Source organism: Mytilus trossulus, chromosome 9 (assembly GCF_036588685.1).
Source record: "Mytilus trossulus isolate FHL-02 chromosome 9, PNRI_Mtr1.1.1.hap1, whole genome shotgun sequence".
In the NCBI taxonomy this organism is placed as follows: domain Eukaryota; kingdom Metazoa; phylum Mollusca; class Bivalvia; order Mytilida; family Mytilidae; genus Mytilus; species Mytilus trossulus.
Genome location: NC_086381.1, coordinates 34526872 through 34544702, shown reverse-complemented (window position 1 = coordinate 34544702; position 17831 = coordinate 34526872). Strand labels below are relative to the sequence as shown.

Below are 17831 nucleotides of genomic sequence, written 5' to 3'. Positions count from 1 at the left end.
ATAAATGCCAAAATAAAGCTATCATCTCTGCATTACCTCTATATAAACTCGTATTACCTTTGTTGCAGGCATACATCGATTTTATTACTTCATCTTTATTATGTATATATGTTCCAGACCGTATGAGTATTTGGACCGTACGCGTACGGTCTGGACCGTATGCGTACTTTTCAAAATACTCATACGGTCGGACCGTACGCGTACGGTCTGACTAATATTAAAAAGTTGGTAAAGGTTTATTAGATACAAATGCATATAGTTAGATCAACATAACTTAACTATCAAATTAATATAAAAAAGTTCAATTGCAATAGAAACAAAAACTTTATATTTTAACTTTTGTTTAAACGTCACGCTAATTAAATCTGGTAATCTCTTGTCGATCAGTAGTACATTAATTGAACTATGATAACTGAAATTGAAGATATCTGAAGTAAACATAATGTGGGGGACATTTGTTTTAGCATATTTAGCAACTTTACCAAAACATGCAAATGCAAAGGAACATGCATAACAGTATACATGGAAATGTGAAAAATATTACGTTACTTGAATTGTTTCACCTTGGACGAGAGTACCAAAATAGGATTCAGATATACAATTAAACAAATAATTAATTTCAATTGTTCGTTTGTTCATTTTATCTATCTAATTGTAATAAATTATCAATAACAATTTGTAAAACTAATAAAAAAAGATTTTAATAAACGCTTGTTTTAGTTTAACCCATATGATCAAATAACATGTATGGTCAGTTCGTACTGGACCATACGCGTATACTCATGCGGTCCGACCGTACGCGTATGGTCGGACCGTACGAGTATACGCATACGGTCCGGGCCGTACGCGTACGGTCCAAATACTCATATGGCCTGGAACATATATACAAGATGACTTTAAAGTCCTGTGTTTATCTTATGGGCTATATCAGCTCAGTTAAAATAAGAGAAAATTGAATGAAAGATTTTTAAACAATATAGTAAAACATCAATTTAAAGATCATTTGCAAGACAAACTAGTAATTAGCTTCGAACGATTTTTTTTAACATATTATTTATTTGACTTTCAGGCTTGTTATATTTTTCTTTGACATTTAAATGTTAAGTCCAGCTTAACCTTCTTTTCATTATCCTCTCAAATAATAGGATTAGTATCGAAAGATAATCATAACGGATAGTGCATGTTGAAGATAGTTTTAATTTGGTTTTGTCGGTATCTTCGTTTCTTCGAGGATAAAAAAAAACATGTTGACCACTTGGCGGATGCATTATGCGTGTTTAATTATTAAAAAGAAAATAATGCCATCATTTAAAGTTAAACAAAGGTAAATAATTTGAATCAACAAAAACATTTGTTTTTATTACAACTAGCTAATCTGTATACTATTAAAAAAACATCTTTATATGAATGTATGCCCTTATATGACAACCATGCCAAGAATAATGACAAAATATAAAAAGGCATTGTTCAACTTTTATTATTTCTTTCATTCAGATATGAGGTACGCCAAGAACATTGACCAGTGTCCACCTTAAACATCCTCACCACTGGAATTGTGGTGACGTATTGACAGTGTGTCACCTTTCTTCAAGTCCATAACAGCATTTAGAGTCCCTTGAGACCACCCTGTACCAAACGCTCCGACATTGGACTGACCGTTCCTCCACATGTGACAGTGTAGATGTTTTCCTTTAACAGACATCAAAGAACTTGACACCAAATATAGACCATCCATTGGTACTGTGAACACGCCTGTTGATGGACTATAAATATCCCCCGTGTTCAGCCAGACTTTGTCAAACTTTATAAATTCTCTTGCTCCAAGTGCTTTTGTTGCTGTCAGCGATGCAGTAAATGCAGGAAGGGTTTTCCTTGTAAATCCTAAGAGTAAATTAAAACAAAAATGAATTGCACTTATTTAAATCATAGTAAATAAAAAAAGGTCCTTAAACTAGTAAAAATCATTTTTAGAAAAAGTCTGCTTTGAATATTTTTTATTCGGTGTAATGAAATATAAAACTTGAATGCTTTGAAAATCAAAAGAAATGATATACATGTATACATTTCCATTCTTAATTTTATGTAAAATATCTTCTTATATCTACATACAAAATAAAATCCAACAAAATTTTACAAACCTTCAATTTGAGTTGAGTGTTTTCGTGATCGACATAACAGGTTCAGCAGGTCTTCAGATAAATCATTATCTAAAACATGACATTAAATGTTACACATATTTGCATCATAATAACATATTTAAAAAATGTTCTTTTTATCTGCTGAATAAATTCGCAAACGTAGATACTAGTCTTGTAAGCTGACAAAAAGATTCATTGATGAACAAAATAATACACAGCAATAATGCGACATGGATACAACATGAAGGTTCAATTAAATAGATGATCTTACTCATATTGAAAGTGGGGGATAAACAATTAGGGGTCCTCTAAATCTTGGTAAGACTCTTCTTTGAAGTCGACGAAAACTTTTAGCTCAGATGTCAGGGAGTATGATATTTTGTGTAATTAGCATTCTTACAATGTACAGATCTTCAACACAGTCTTACGAACAAAGTGAAAATATGAAATGTTTTCAATAAGCAATAGAAACATAACAGACCACACAGCTTTCAGTAGTTCTTAACATACATCAACTACTTCATTAAAGAGATATCCTTAATCGATTACCTTTACCTTTCTTGCAAGCTGCAAATATTTGTCCAATTTGTCATTACAAATATAACACCATTACTGATAGAAGATTTTCATCCTCGACAAAACTGGGATAGAAACGCAGTAGGAAGTTACGAATTAGAGACATTCGACTTATTTTATACAATTTTTTTGCGCGTAATTCCATTTCATATGTAATTAAACTGTAACTTGAAACCTTAACATACAAAATAATTACAATTTAAATCAATATGCATCTTTTCCTAGAAATTAATGGAAGCAAAAACAAAAGTTGAATTTCGGAAAGAGTTCTTGTATGTTTCTTTAAGTGATATTTAATTGTACATTCAATGTATCTTCTCAACCGTTTTATTTTTAGGTGCTATCAAACAAGTAAAAAAGGAAACAAACCATTCTTAAATCACCTTAACTTTTCTCTTTAGGTTAAAAATAGTTCAATGAGATATGGTTGCCCTCAACTATGAAAAGTTCCTAAACCGTACAGTCAGCTATAAAAGACCCCAACATAAAAAATATGAAACAATTCCATTGAGAAAACTAACGGCGTAATTCATAACAAAAAAACTTAACAAAAACAATATGACAGACATGACATTAATTTTTTTTTATTATCTGAGTTGCAAAAGAAAAATCCTTAGATAAAAAATATATTCCGCATTATAAAAACATAATGAATGACTAGTCATAGATTACATGATTAAATGATGCGTGTGATGAACAAACAGTGTAATAATATACAGAAATATTGAGACATTGATACAAAATTAATATAAAAATATAAAAGGGAGACGGTTTGGTTCCATTAAAACGTTTAATACCGCTGCAAATGTTTGCACCTGTCCTATTAAAGTCAGGCATCTGATGCACAGTTGTTGTCGTTTGTTTATGTAGTTCATACGTGTTTCTTGTTTCTCGTTTTTATATAGATTAGATCGTTGGTTTTCCAGTTTTATTGGTTTTACATTACTAATTTTGGGGGCCATTTATTACTTCTTGTTCTGTGTGAGCCAAGGCTCCGTGTTGAAGGTCGTACCTTGATCTATAATGGTTTACTTTCATAAATTGTTATTTGAATGGAGAGTTGTCTCATTGACACTCATATCACATCTTCCTTTATCTATATAGTATCATTAAATCTGAAAATGAACTGATACAAATGGTAAGGGATATATTCGTCTTGGGAATGCAATTACTCAGATTCTTTTAATTGGACATTGTACATTAAAGCAACAATAGATATACTAGTATGCACAAGATATTTTGTTTTACATTGTTATGATTTAGACGAAAGTCCAACAAAATATACATCAACAATAAGACAAGTCAATATCAATATTGGTGTAATGGTTAGAAAATACATAGATAAAGGCAACAGTAGAATACTGCTGTTCGAAATTCATAATCGATTGAGCAAAAAAAATCATCCGGGTAACAAACTAAAACTGAATGAAACACATCAAATATAAGAAGAGAACTACGACACAACAAAAACACAACATTAAAATTGATTTAGCCGTCTGCGTATCAAAAATAAGATGAGCATTTTTCTAACACACACAAACATTTGATATAGATAATGGTTAGTGTTATAGATACTTTTTTACCTTGCCGGATCTGTTATATCTTGTATGTCAATTCTAATGAACATGTCATATTCACTATACTCTTTCGTAAACCTTTGCGTTCATCTGCTTAATACTTATACAGACTTTAGCTGCAGCTGACTTATAAACTGCAATTTCATGCTACAGGACTTGAATCAATATTTCATTCACAATATAAGTGTTATTTAGAATTTATAGAAGACATTTCATTTTACGATTGGTATTTACCATATCCGTATTGTTCTATTTCTCTTGATCTCTCTATATTATCCTTCATATTCCATAATGTATCAACAATAATCACTACATATCTCGGGATACAGAAGTCATAGCCATCATTTTTGCCAATCTGGACTAAAAATTATCTGACCAAACAAAAAGCTGCAGTTTGTTTTGTTTGTGACTTGGGCTGCGTGGATGACTATGCTACAAAAAAAAGCTAGTAAGCGAAACTAGGAGACCTTTGTAAAATTAGCTTCATTTGAAGACATATCCATTTATCAAATGGATAGAAATTTGGATTATTCAGAAATTTCTGTTGTTATGTATACTGTATCATGAATATGTTATTGATAGAGTCTGTAAAAATGACGTATATCTATAAATAAATTGTAGAAAAAATAAAAATTGTGCTTAAGCTTAGTATTTTTAATTTAATTTCATATATATATTCAGGTATTAGTTTCGAAAGGAAAAAGATATACATTTTCTCAATTTGACCACTTCATCTTCTAGGTGTGCAGATCATCTTTTATGTATTAATCTATTATCATTTGCCAACTTATCAATCAGTAAATCGTTACATTATTTTGTTTCTGATCGTGATAAAATATTAGACATGCAAATTTATTCAGAAAGTGGCTTTTGTACAAAGTTTATCAATACTTTGATTATGAGATTAGAAAATTAACTTATGTCACCAATATCAGCCTTAAACGAATTTTCATATTTTTTAAAAGCTTTTTTTTAAAGAAAAATCTCTGGTCTCGCACATTATCCTTTAGAATATTTTAAATTTGGTAAAATGAAAATCGTCTTTCTTTAAAATGGGTACTGATTAAACTGGATGCATGACATGTGTCTTACCTTACACTTATTAGTTACGGAATTGAAAAAAACTATATTTATATATGCAATAAAATGGACAAGAAAAATTAAAATATGATTTTCTTTTATTCAATCATTAGTGAAAGTGAAATTGTGAATTTAAAATTAACTTTCGCAGTCTCTTTTGTTTGGTTTTGTCAAAATAAGCAAAGAAAACATCACTAATGAATTAATCACTTGCAAGTAATTAATTCGTCTTCATTAAATCCGTATTCATGTCAACTTAGATTGAACATTTCAGCTAAAGATGGGTTACGCGTTAAATAGGTGTTTTATCTCTTGAAAAGAAAAGAATGCCAACATTAGTATTAAAGCAAACACTCATTCTTATACAGGTAAAAACGATTATTAACATATTTTTTTTTCAAACCTTTAGTATGAAATCTAACATACCTGAACAAAATCAAATTCCATGAGTTCGCTCCGAATTTATATCTATGTTTATGTTTATATCGGGTTGTACGTTAGCTACCAGTCTACAGATGGCATATCGGTGGTTAGTTAGATGGCGCCTAGACCATAAACACGCCATGTTAATACATTTATCGAGTCCATGCATCATAAATAGTTCATTTTATATTTTTTTTGCCATTTGAATATACGTCTTAGTATGTTGTTTATCAAATAAGAGAATTTGAGTCAAATTAATGAAAATGCATTTAACAACTAATGCTCATTTTCAAAATTTCAGGTTTTTTTTCAAATCCAACATTGCTTACAAACATTAACTATAGAACATAATATAGATCTGCCTAACAAACGTAAGTTGTGCCCTCAGTGCTAGATACAAATTATTCGTAGTTTACTTTAAAACATGCACTTAACATCGCTTTATTCCAAACTACCAGCATGTTTAAGTTCGTTATCTAAAGTTTATTCGAACACAAATCAATTTGTCAAATGGTTCGATCAGTGCCGAATATTCAGACATTTTTAGTATGTTCCTGATAAAGTCTGTAACTATATTATTTATCTTTCCAAAAATAAATTTATCGATTTTTTTCGAGAAGAACTTTAAATCAAAAGTTACATGATCTTGTAATATCATTATAGACACCTACATGTATAGCCTGGGCTGACATTTCAATACATCATAAATATGTTCTTTCCTCCATAAACTGGTAGATTTATTATTATAGAATAGGATGAATAGTTCTTTCTTCAATCTGTGGCTGCTTGTTTTTCATAACGTTCCGCAAGATTCCTTTTAAACAATCTTACAAAATGAAATTTTCTAGATATGTCAGGCGAAACCTATTTTCAGAAAATAATATAAGGCAGTGTGGGTTATGTGTCAAAAAACGATCTTTACGAGTTTGTTTTGGTACCATTGCTAACTATTTTGCATGTTGATGGTGTTTTAAAATCTGTCAAAAAGTATGGTTCAGGTTAGACCGCTTACAGGTTTCATGCGTAGGCTTATGATTTTAAGTGTGTGTAGGAGGGGATAGCCTTGAGTTTAGACCGCTTACAGGTTTCATGCGTAGGCTTATGATTTTATGTGTGTGTAGGAGGGGATAGCCTTGAGTTTAGACCGCTTACAGGTTTCATGCGTAGGCTTATGATTTTATGTGTGTAGGAGGGGGGATAGCCCTGAAAATTAAGAGTAAGTATGCCATATTTTGACAAATAAATGATTGTAATTTTAGCTTTGTATTATATGTATAAGGGGGTGAGTCCCTGTCTGATTTTACGCTTGTAACTGTATGTGGTTATTGTATCTATTTTATGACCTTGGTTGTCTCAAACAATCCATGGGTATATGTATATAAAATATTTTGCGGCTTGAAGACGAATTCAAATAAACCCTACTCATACATCAGACTTAAGCTGGCAGCCACTTTTATAAGCTCATACCACCTACAAATTTAAGAAGATGAAAGCGACAGGGAATGTTATTGTTGGAATACTATATAAATAAATTACAATCCCATATTAATGAGGTCCATGAAATGATAGTAACTTGTGTATAATTTATTTAGTTAGTTCTTTTTTTTTTTTTGGAAACAAGTGATTTATTACTTGCTCTTTTGGCTTATGATGAATGCCAAAATAAAGCTATCGTCTCTGTATTACCTCTATATAATCTCGTATTTGTTTTTGTTGCAGTCATAAATCAATTTTATTACTTCATCTTTAGTATATTATATATAAATAAGTTGACTTTAAAATCGTGTATAAATCTTATGGGGCTACATAAGCTCAGTTAAAAAAGAGAAAATTGAATATAAGCTTTTTTGACAACAAAATAAAACGTCAATTTAAAGATCATTTGCAAGACAAAGTAGTAACTAGCGTCGGAATATATTTATATGGCGAATTGACATTATTAACCTGATATTCTCTGATACCGCTATGCAAATATACTTCAACATTTAATTAACTTGACTTTCAAGCTTGTTATATTTTTCTCTGACATTTAAATGTTAATTCCGGCTTAATCTTTTTTTTTCATTATCCGCTCAAACAGGATTAGTATCGGAAGATAATCATAATGAATAGTGCATGTTGAAGATGGTTTTGTTTGTGTCAGTATCTCATTACTTCGAGTATTAAAATTCATTTTTGATCCCTTTCCTAGAGATGGATAACGCATGCATTATGCGTGTTCGGTTATTAAAAGAAAAATAATGTTAACATATTGCAAGTTAAACAGAGGCAAATCATTTGATTGACTGATTCGATCCACAAAAAAGGATTTTTATACAGGTAAAAACGATAATTAACACACATATTTAATCTTTATGGAATCAAACAGGCCTAGAAAAATCCAATTGCACGAGTCCCATGGCTTTCTATTAATATCTCTATATATGACAATCAGAGGTCTTTGGAAGTCAATTCGACAGTTAATACGATGGCGTCAAGATTAAGACACACATGAAAAGAAACTACGCATTATAAGGTATCACCAGCCCAGTAATCAACACTTCGGTGTTGACATAAATATCAATAATGTGGTCATTTTTTTTTATAAATTTCCTGGTTACAAAAATTTGAATTTTTTGAAAAACTAAGTATTTTCTTATCCCAGGCATAGATTACCTTAGCTGTATTTGGCACAACGTTTTGAAATTTTGGATCCTCAATGCTTTTCAACTTTGTACTTGTTTGGCTTTATAAATATTTTGATATGAGCGCCACTGATGAGTCTAAGGTAGACGAAACGCACGTCTGGCGTACTAAATTATAATCCTGGTATCTTTGATAACCATTGAGCACATGTCCTGTAGATTGTTTATTCAGTTAGACTTTTATAATTTGGATTAATGTTTTATATTGTTTATCTAAATCAAAAATGAAAATTTGAGTCAAATCTGAGAACATGAATTTGACAGCTAGTGCCCCTTTAAAAGGTATTTTGATTTTGTTTCAGCAAAAGTCAGGTTGAGTTTAATGAAATGATTGCGAATTTATTCCAACTTGAGACGAAGTAGCTATGAATGCTTGTAGTGGTAGAAAGCAATGGGGCTATGAATTAGCCGTGCTGTTTCAAAGTCAATAGACTATAAATAAGATAACAGGGCCAAATAATTTCCATTGAAAAGCGATATGTCAATGCTTTTACAGCTGCATACAAAATTTTAACTAAACACAAACGCTTTAACTTGTAAGTTCTACAAAAGTTTCAGAGCCAATAACCATGACAGAAGGGACAGATCCAAGTTATCTCGTTAACAGTGTCGGATCTGGCCAATTTAAAAAAAAGGGGGTCCACCAGGATAAATGGGGGATTCTAATCATATGTCCCCACTGAAATTGTCATTCATCATCCAAAAAAAGGGTGTTGAAACCCCCAATGAACCACCTAGATCCACCACTGGTAACAATGTTTGTGCAACCGCATACCATTCATCATTTACTTATCATTAGTGATTCCCTTTATAGTGTCATTATACTGACCTAATCACAAATCGAAAAATGTAAATTATGCAAAGGTTACATAGTCAATACACTTGAAAGAAAGGAGCCAAGTTATCTCCATGAAAAAGATTTGGAAAAACACTTGTACAACTGCATACCAATTATCACTTAAGTATCATTAGTGGTTTTTTTTAACTAACCTCATCACAAGCTGTAACATATAAACCATTCAAAAGTTTGTAAGTCAATAGACCATGACCAATGGGCATGGACTTCTAGTCTACATGAAAATGAGATGTGCCAATATTTATACAACTGCATGTCGAATCTAATTGATTTAAACCACTTATCACAAAATAAACAAATTGGTGATGCCGCTTCCAGTAATTGCATTTCTATGTTATGCTGTTGATTCTGACATGGAGAGATAAAACTCAGGACAATAAGAAAACTCTTCAGTTTCATAATGAAAGCGCAGCAAGGAAGTTACTTCCTGAAATGCTGACCAGGGCTTGCGGTCATAAAATTTTTGAGCACGATTTTTGTACCCAGACTCAAAAATCAACCAATCAAATAACTGGATTTCATGTTTCGAGCATGATTTTTGTGCTCCGAGCAATGAGAAAAGTTTTATGACTTCAACCCCTGGTAAAAACATCCAATACACAAGGAGACATTTATTTTTGGCTTTTTTAAATAAACAGCTTTTCCCGTCAGTCAAGTGAAAGAAAGGCAATTGAGGACTTTAGGATTTAAGTTTGGTTTGGATTGATTCATAAGTTTTACGAGATAAAAATATTTGACACATAAAATAATGTTAAAATAGTCTAAACCTGCAACTACTTCAATAATGGTAATTTACTGTTTTTGATCAAGTGACTTACATGCAATAAATAAATTTGACTTGATAAACATTTTTGATATTTATGAGATTTTGTAGTCATTTTGAAGATTTCAAATCAACAGAGAATTATACCAAAATTGGCAAAAAGTATGTATATTGTTTTGTACATCAATAAGTTATCAGTTTTCTCATGTTTTGCAATTGTAATTTCAAGGCTTTTTTTATGGCTTTCTATGACTTATGGGTTTTGCACATTGTTGATAACTGTAGGTTGCATTTCTGTAAATATTGACAATGCAATTTCCCATAGGAACTCCTTTTACGGCTAAAACTGTACCACTTTTACTATGAAGTTTTGAATTATCCTAGAATTGAAAGTTCATATGCACTACAATTTTTTTCAAATATCAAAATATATTGCTGTGCGGCATATTTTCAATCTTTATATGACCTGATTTTCTCAGAGTTTAAACTAACACAAATTTTCTTTATTACCCCTACCTCGAATAAAGGGTTACCATTCATTTCAATATTAACAATATGCACATTTATATTTACTGGTAACAGTCTCAAGTTATGTCTCTGGTGAGATTAGAGCATAACTGGGAACCAGTGTGTAAACAAAATTAATTTTCTATGCATAATCAAGTTCTCCCTAAAAGAGGCTTGGTTTGAGAAACAGCTGTATTTACAAAGTGCAACCTGTAAGTTGGCCTTTAGTTGTTAGCATCTAAACTATTGAGTCTCTGGCGGAGAGCAGTCTTATTGGCAAAACATGTAGCACATTTTGTACCACATGTTCTTATATTAATAAAACTTACATAATTTGCTCTCTCCAAATAAGTTCATCTGATCTTAATAAAACTATTTTATATAATATATTATCATTTATTCTAGCTCATCATATCTATACATCAAGTATATAATAAATTCATACAACAAGAAATCTGAATATTATATATTAACTATATAAATAACTTTATGATTAGTTTTTATTGTACGCTTTGTTGTTTTGTCTGTTTCATTTGAGATATACATTATAATTAGATTGAAGTTTTTCTTTTCATGACTACATGTACCTTTTAAAAATTCATGAAAAATCCATATATTTTTTTTTATCTTGCTATTATGAATTGAAAGCTATCATGGTTATACATAAAAACAACTTGGAATGTTTCAGACATAATATTATCTCATTCATTTAATAACTAAAGTCTCTCATGTTATAATAAAAAAAAATCTGTTTATCATAGTTTTGGATTTCCCTAATCTCTACTATTCACATACAACATAAACACTCATCATACATACAAGTTCAAATCATTTTTTTACATGAATCAACACATTGATTTTAACAATATACAGACTTTGAGAAACCATCTAGATGAAGAACAGTGCTCTGTATATTTGATAAATTTCAAGGTATTCCTAATTTTTAAATAGAATTTGGCTACCACAAAGTCACCCATTGTTTTCCTATTCATTAATGATTTGATAACAGTTTGTCATGTTTGTTGAAAACATGAATTGATATTACCTTGTAAAGATTTGTTTTGATCTTTGACTTACTGGTAAATAACTATTGTTGAATAGTCTCCAAAATTTTAATACATTTTTTGATATTCTAATCCACAACTTGAAGTTATCAAGATATGAACATGAAGAGAATTTGGTATAGTTTATTGAGAAGTATGAGAAGGTAGACTTGTAACCTAAAAAAAGTCCCAAGAGTCCAAGATAACAGAAAACAATTCTCAAATTATCAATATTCCATTTGGAAAATATATACATTTGTACAAATCAATATAAAAAAGGGGGAATTTCATAAACTTCAAATACAGCACAAATGTGTGCATTAACATGATAAAATATACCCTGCTATGAGTGCATCACCTCCTTGCAAATCTATACTCAAAGAAAGAAGTAAACAATCGATAATTTGAAAGATCAGACCACCAAAACATGAACATCTTGGAATCACTATATGATCTTCAACAATGAGCAGATCGACATGTACTTAACAAAGTCTAAGTTAAAAACTTTGTCATCATTGTCATACATCAAATTTTCTATAAATAGAAGATATGAACATGTTGATGTAGGAATTTTGTAAGGTGCAATGCTTTTAGATAGCTGATAAAATATTCACTTTTAATAATGATTCATAAATCATGTATATCTTTATAAAGATTCATTATATTACAAGATTTTAAAATTCTAAGGAAGTCATGAAATAATTTACAAAATGTGATTTTTTTTTACAATTACCAGTAAATGTTGCAATTACTTTTGACATTGTAATTATAAATATTAAATGTCCCATATCACTTCATACATGAAATATTTTCATTGGATCCTTTCATAAACTAGTGTCTTGGGTGTCCATTTTAAAGATTCATCTAATTGCTGATCAGGATTCATATGTTTAATTTATTATATTACTAGATCTGGCATTCATTCTTTGTTGAAAACAGGAAAAGAAAAAGAAGAGGACGTATATTCCTGCAGCTATAAAACAGTTGAGCCCAGCTTGTTCATATTTTTCATGGAGGAATGATTGTGTATGGTTATTATGTTCCCACTCTTTTTCTGTCATTGGAATGTCTTCAAACAATGCTGGACTGTGTATTCTGAAGAACACACCTAACAAAGCCTGAAAGTATAAACAAACACGATAAATGATAATTCAATACAGTGAAAGGGAAATAATTATGTCTTCAAACAAAGCAGGACTGTGAATTCTGAAGAACACACCTAACAAAGCCTGAAAATATAAACAAACACGGTAAATGATAATTCTTTACAATGAAAGGGAAATAATTATGTCTTCAAACAAAGCAGGACTGTGAATTCTGAAGAACACACCTTACAAAGCCTGAAAATAAAAACAAACACGGTAAATGATAATTCTTTACAATGAAAGGGAAATAATTATGTCTTCAAACAATGCAGGACTGTGTATTCTGAAGAACACGCCTAACAAAGCCTGAAAATATAAACAAACACGATAAATGATAATTCAAAACAATGAAAGGGAAATAATTATGTCTTCAAACAAAGCAGGACTGTGAATTCTGAAGAACACACCTAACAAAGCCTGAAAATATAAACAAACACGGTAAATGATAATTCTTTACAATGAAAGGGAAATAATTATGTCTTCAAACAATGCAGGACTGTGAATTCTGAAGAACACACCTAACAAAGCCTGAAAATATAAACAAACACGGTAAATGATAATTCAAAACAATGAAAGGGAAATAATTATGTCTTCAAACAAAGCAGGACTGTGTATTCTGAAGAACACACCTAACAAAGCCTGAAAGTATAAACAAACACGATAAATGATAATTCAAAACAATGAAAGGGAAATAATTATGTCTTCAAACAAAGCAGGACTGTGAATTCTGAAGAACACACCTAACAAAGCCTGAAAATATAAACAAACACGGTAAATGATAATTCTTTACAATGAAAGGGAAATAATTATGTCTTCAAACAATGCAGGACTGTGTATTCTGAAGAACACGCCTAACAAAGCCTGAAAGTATAAACAAACATGATAAATGATAATTCTTTACAATGAAAGGGAAATAATAATGTCTTCAAACAATGCAGGACTGTCATGACTGTATTATAAAGAACACAACTAACAGGGCGATTCCTTAACCATGTCAACAGACTAAATCACTGTCAAAATGGTTAAGATAGCATTTGGCAAATAAAAAATAAAGTTAAAACATTGCATTGTAAAGGCAAAATGACCAATGAACATTATGAATAGAAGGCAAATAAAATCATATACAAAGGAAGGTTACTCCAATTTCTTTATCGCCTTATCCCATGTTAACATATATAATGGCTTATTTTAGAAATGTATTTATCAAAGTTGTTCAAAATCAAACATGTAAATTTAAAATGGTGTTTGTTTAAAGTTGACGTGTGTTTGGTTAATTATAGTAAGATTGGTTCGATTGAGATATTGAGCTCATGCATGAGTGAACTCAGGTGGTTTAAAGTCATTCGAGCCGTTGCAGTCAAAGTGTACAATAGCATTTTGCCAAATAAATAATATTATCAATTTTATTATTTATTTTCAGATTTGTAGACCACTGGTTTGGGAAAACCAGTACAAGCTGCTTAATAGCTGTGTATTTATATGAACTTTCCACAATATTATACTTATATTTACAATAAAATATGTGCTTGTCTCTGCAAGCCTCTCATGTAAGACATGTAAGAGTTTGTGGTTATTTGATAAATATTTTCATGATTTTATTTTTGTTTGAGTTTACCAATTTGAACTTAACATAGTTTTCAATAATATTTTATACATGTTATATGTAACAGTCGTCTGGTTATCTATTTTAGTAAAAATATTGTACCATGTATTTGGAAACCATCTGAACAGCTTATTTTCTTAATCATGTTAATATGAAATGATGACATTTTGCCAGAGCCCAGAACTATTCATGTTATCAGAAACCCTGGTCAAGTCACTACAGCAAAACTTATTATATATTTATAATTCATCATATTAATTGTTAGAGTACCATCTGCATAATAAAGTCTTCATCAGATTTGTCAATTGCGATGTGCTGAAATGTATTTTTGTCTTTGAGAAATAACTACAGTACTGACATGACTGAGAGAAACAGAAACTTGAACAGTAGGAAGATTCAAATTTTCATGATTTTGTAAGACTAATACACATGCATGTGACATGTGAAACTTCGGAAGGGAGTTCATAAATCCCATTTTCTACAATGTTTTTGAAAATGTAAAAAGCATAGTGTACAGAACATATATCCTGTGTAACAGACAATACCAGATTATGAAATTGCAATATGTGTAGATTTTGACTTACAGACTTGGACAACAAACTTATTAACAAGTGATAACAGTTTGATTAAATAATAAACAGGTGATAGGTATCAATTAATTGATGTCTTCTGTTTATGGCATACATCAAGGATGATAAAAAGTGAATATATATTGGCAATGATCATGATGATAGAAAAGTTCATACATGTGATGGACTGTGAAACTCAGATCAGGAGATTGGGAAATTTTGGTCAGGAGATTAGGACTCAGATCAGTGGGTTTTTTATTGACATAAATTTTGTTGTAAATGTAACTGTGTGACGTAGAAATTGTCTATTAAGGTGTTTTTTTTTCTTCAAATTTTCATCAGAATGTAACATGTTTATAGTACCCTTGCTGCCTTTTTATAATTTTATTTGAATGATATATATGATATCCATTATTAAAAAAAAAAATGAGAAGAATCTGTTTCTTGCTTTGTTTTTTTTTTTTGCATGGTTTTAAGCATTATGAATGTAACATTTCTAGTAAACTTCAATAAAACTCATGTTCATATACTTTTTCTGAAGAAAATTCTTTAATTTGGACACAACTAGCATGACTAGAAGTAGTTTACTGTTTTATAATTGCTTGCTTCCAGGAAGCAATTTTCACTGACATATTTTCCATATTCAAGTGACCTTAAGTAGTGAGACTCTTCTCGTAAAAATCTGATGATCGCAATACACATGGATCTGTCACTAATAAGCTATTATCTGATTGTACATGTTATACAGTGTACACGTGCTCAATATCCATGCTTCTTTATGACTAGGATTCTCGCCAAAATTGAACTTTTAAAATTACGAAATGTCGTCTGTCCCAAACACAACATTTCAATCCTTGTTTCTATGAAGAATTTATTTAGAACTTAATTAGAAAATTAAAGTATATAGTTTTATTCGTGCCCCTCATTTTTCAACATGTTCAATGTCTTTTTTAATATGTATTCAATATCATTGAATACATATAGAATAACCATACATTGTCTAGAAATATCAAAGTTATTTGTACAAGGCTTAGAAACAGGTAGAAAGCGAGGCTGTGCCAAGCATTTCTACCTGTTTCGAGCCGAGTGCAAATAACAAATTGATAATTCGAGACAATGTATGGTTATTCTTTATATACTGCAACTATTAAAAATGTTCTAAATGAAGTATTTTGGGTAAAAAACATCATTTCTTAATCTGAAGCGGACGTCTGGACGACGTTAAATTTCCGCAAACCTGTATGTTTTATTGACGTCATAAATAAAACTCTACGTAAACCTATTGTCAACGTCATATACAAGGTGATATACGGTCATGGACTGTATATGACATATGAATACATGTATACAGTCAATGCAATTTGACTGCTCAAATAGCACAGCTGCAGTATATATATAAATAAACCATCAGCTAAGAAATATGCTATAAATTTATGACATGATTTTCACCCAGACCAGAGTTTAAGCTAGACTGGGTACTTTTATTTGGGTACTCGGTTGGTCAAAGATGCCCCCTACTTAGACCTGGAGATCAATCTTCTGATATCTCTCCGGTTTGTCTGTTTCTGCCGCATAATAACAGACTTCCTGGTGTCCTACCACTCACCTTGTGTTGGGTGGGGATTAATTGTCCTTGTAAATAATTTCATAATCAAATGTAAGTGACACATCTCCATTAATCCCGATAGGAAGTGTACATGGATTCCACAGTACCCTTGAAACTTTGGAGGGGTTCTTTGAAAAATGGAGGAATTCAAATTACCGGTACATATTTACATTCAATAACATGTACATAAGGAAGATATCATGATATTATAATATATGGCAGTCTGTCATCTGAATCTGAATAGTTACGTTGGATGGCCAGTTGTACAGGCATTAGTTCAGAAACAAGTGCCTGTGAGTTTATGCCATCAATGGCAACGGTATGCACAAAGATATCAGTTTAGCATTTGTTTACATTTTTTATTTTATATTTTGATTACGAACGACTTTCATCAAATACTTACCAACATAACAACACCCCAAATACTAAGTACTGTACAACAAATGGACAGCTTTGGTCCACAAATAGGACACGAAACCATTTTCAAGTTAGTTTGTCGATTATCATATGATTTGATGGGCGTGATGATCCACATGCAAATTAATATTTTTTTCTTTTTCTTTCACCGGAAAAAAATATTTTGTATATTAAAAGAATGAGTATAAAATCAAGGATGAACAAACAATTGAAAATTCAATATTTGAAGCAACTATTTTTATGAAATCTAATTAATTTTCTTCCAAAATTTTTGGATCATAATACTACTCGAACGGAATGACGGATGTGGTTATGTCTCCATTACGGGACGGATCTTTTAATCGGTTTATAAAAAGAAGTGGCTATTTAATTTTGCCGGCTGCGACAAACTATTCTCTTAGGTGCTATTTTATCGGCTCTAGAAAAATAGCGATTAGTATAGAGTCATGCTTTTTTGTCGGTCAAAAGAAGGTCATATTTCACGTTTTCTTCAGATATGTGATCAAGGAATTGTATATACAGAGAAACCCGCCGTGTAATGGTGTAAAGTACATATAAAAATAAATACCGATATATATTGTAAAGACAATTAATGCAGGCAAGTCTGTTGGCAGCAGCTATTCTAGGAAAGTTGAATTTAATATATCTGTAGTTTTGAAAAGTGATGTAGACGCAAAAAAAAAGCATATCCCATCTCCTTATTTTTTTATATAAGTGGTATATATGGCAGCATCTGTTGAAAGGAGTAGGTCCGGTAAGGACCGATTTTGGCCTTAAATTTCAGGTTCATCTGACGAAAGATGTTGACCATTTTTTAAACACTTAAGTGTCTATTTTATTTGAT

At 30.9% G+C, this 17831-nt stretch overlaps 2 protein-coding genes across 2 annotated transcripts; both read right to left on the bottom strand.

Moving 5' to 3' along the window:
* Window positions 1-1531: 1531 nt before the first annotated feature.
* On the bottom strand, window positions 1532-4574 carry LOC134684571 (EMILIN-2-like). The gene is made up of 3 exons (XM_063543866.1): window positions 4526-4574; window positions 2139-2207; window positions 1532-1881 (listed from the first exon to the last, which is right to left on the bottom strand). The coding sequence occupies exons 1-3, from the start codon at window positions 4572-4574 to the stop codon at window positions 1532-1534; spliced, it is 468 nt and encodes a 155-aa protein (XP_063399936.1).
* Window positions 4575-10962: 6388 nt separating this feature from the next.
* Window positions 10963-17247, bottom strand: LOC134685634 (ribonuclease kappa-like). The gene is made up of 2 exons (XM_063545563.1): window positions 16974-17247; window positions 10963-12765 (listed from the first exon to the last, which is right to left on the bottom strand). The coding sequence occupies exons 1-2, from the start codon at window positions 17103-17105 to the stop codon at window positions 12538-12540; spliced, it is 360 nt and encodes a 119-aa protein (XP_063401633.1). The 5' UTR covers window positions 17106-17247; the 3' UTR covers window positions 10963-12537.
* Between the last annotated feature and the right edge of the window lie 584 nt (window positions 17248-17831).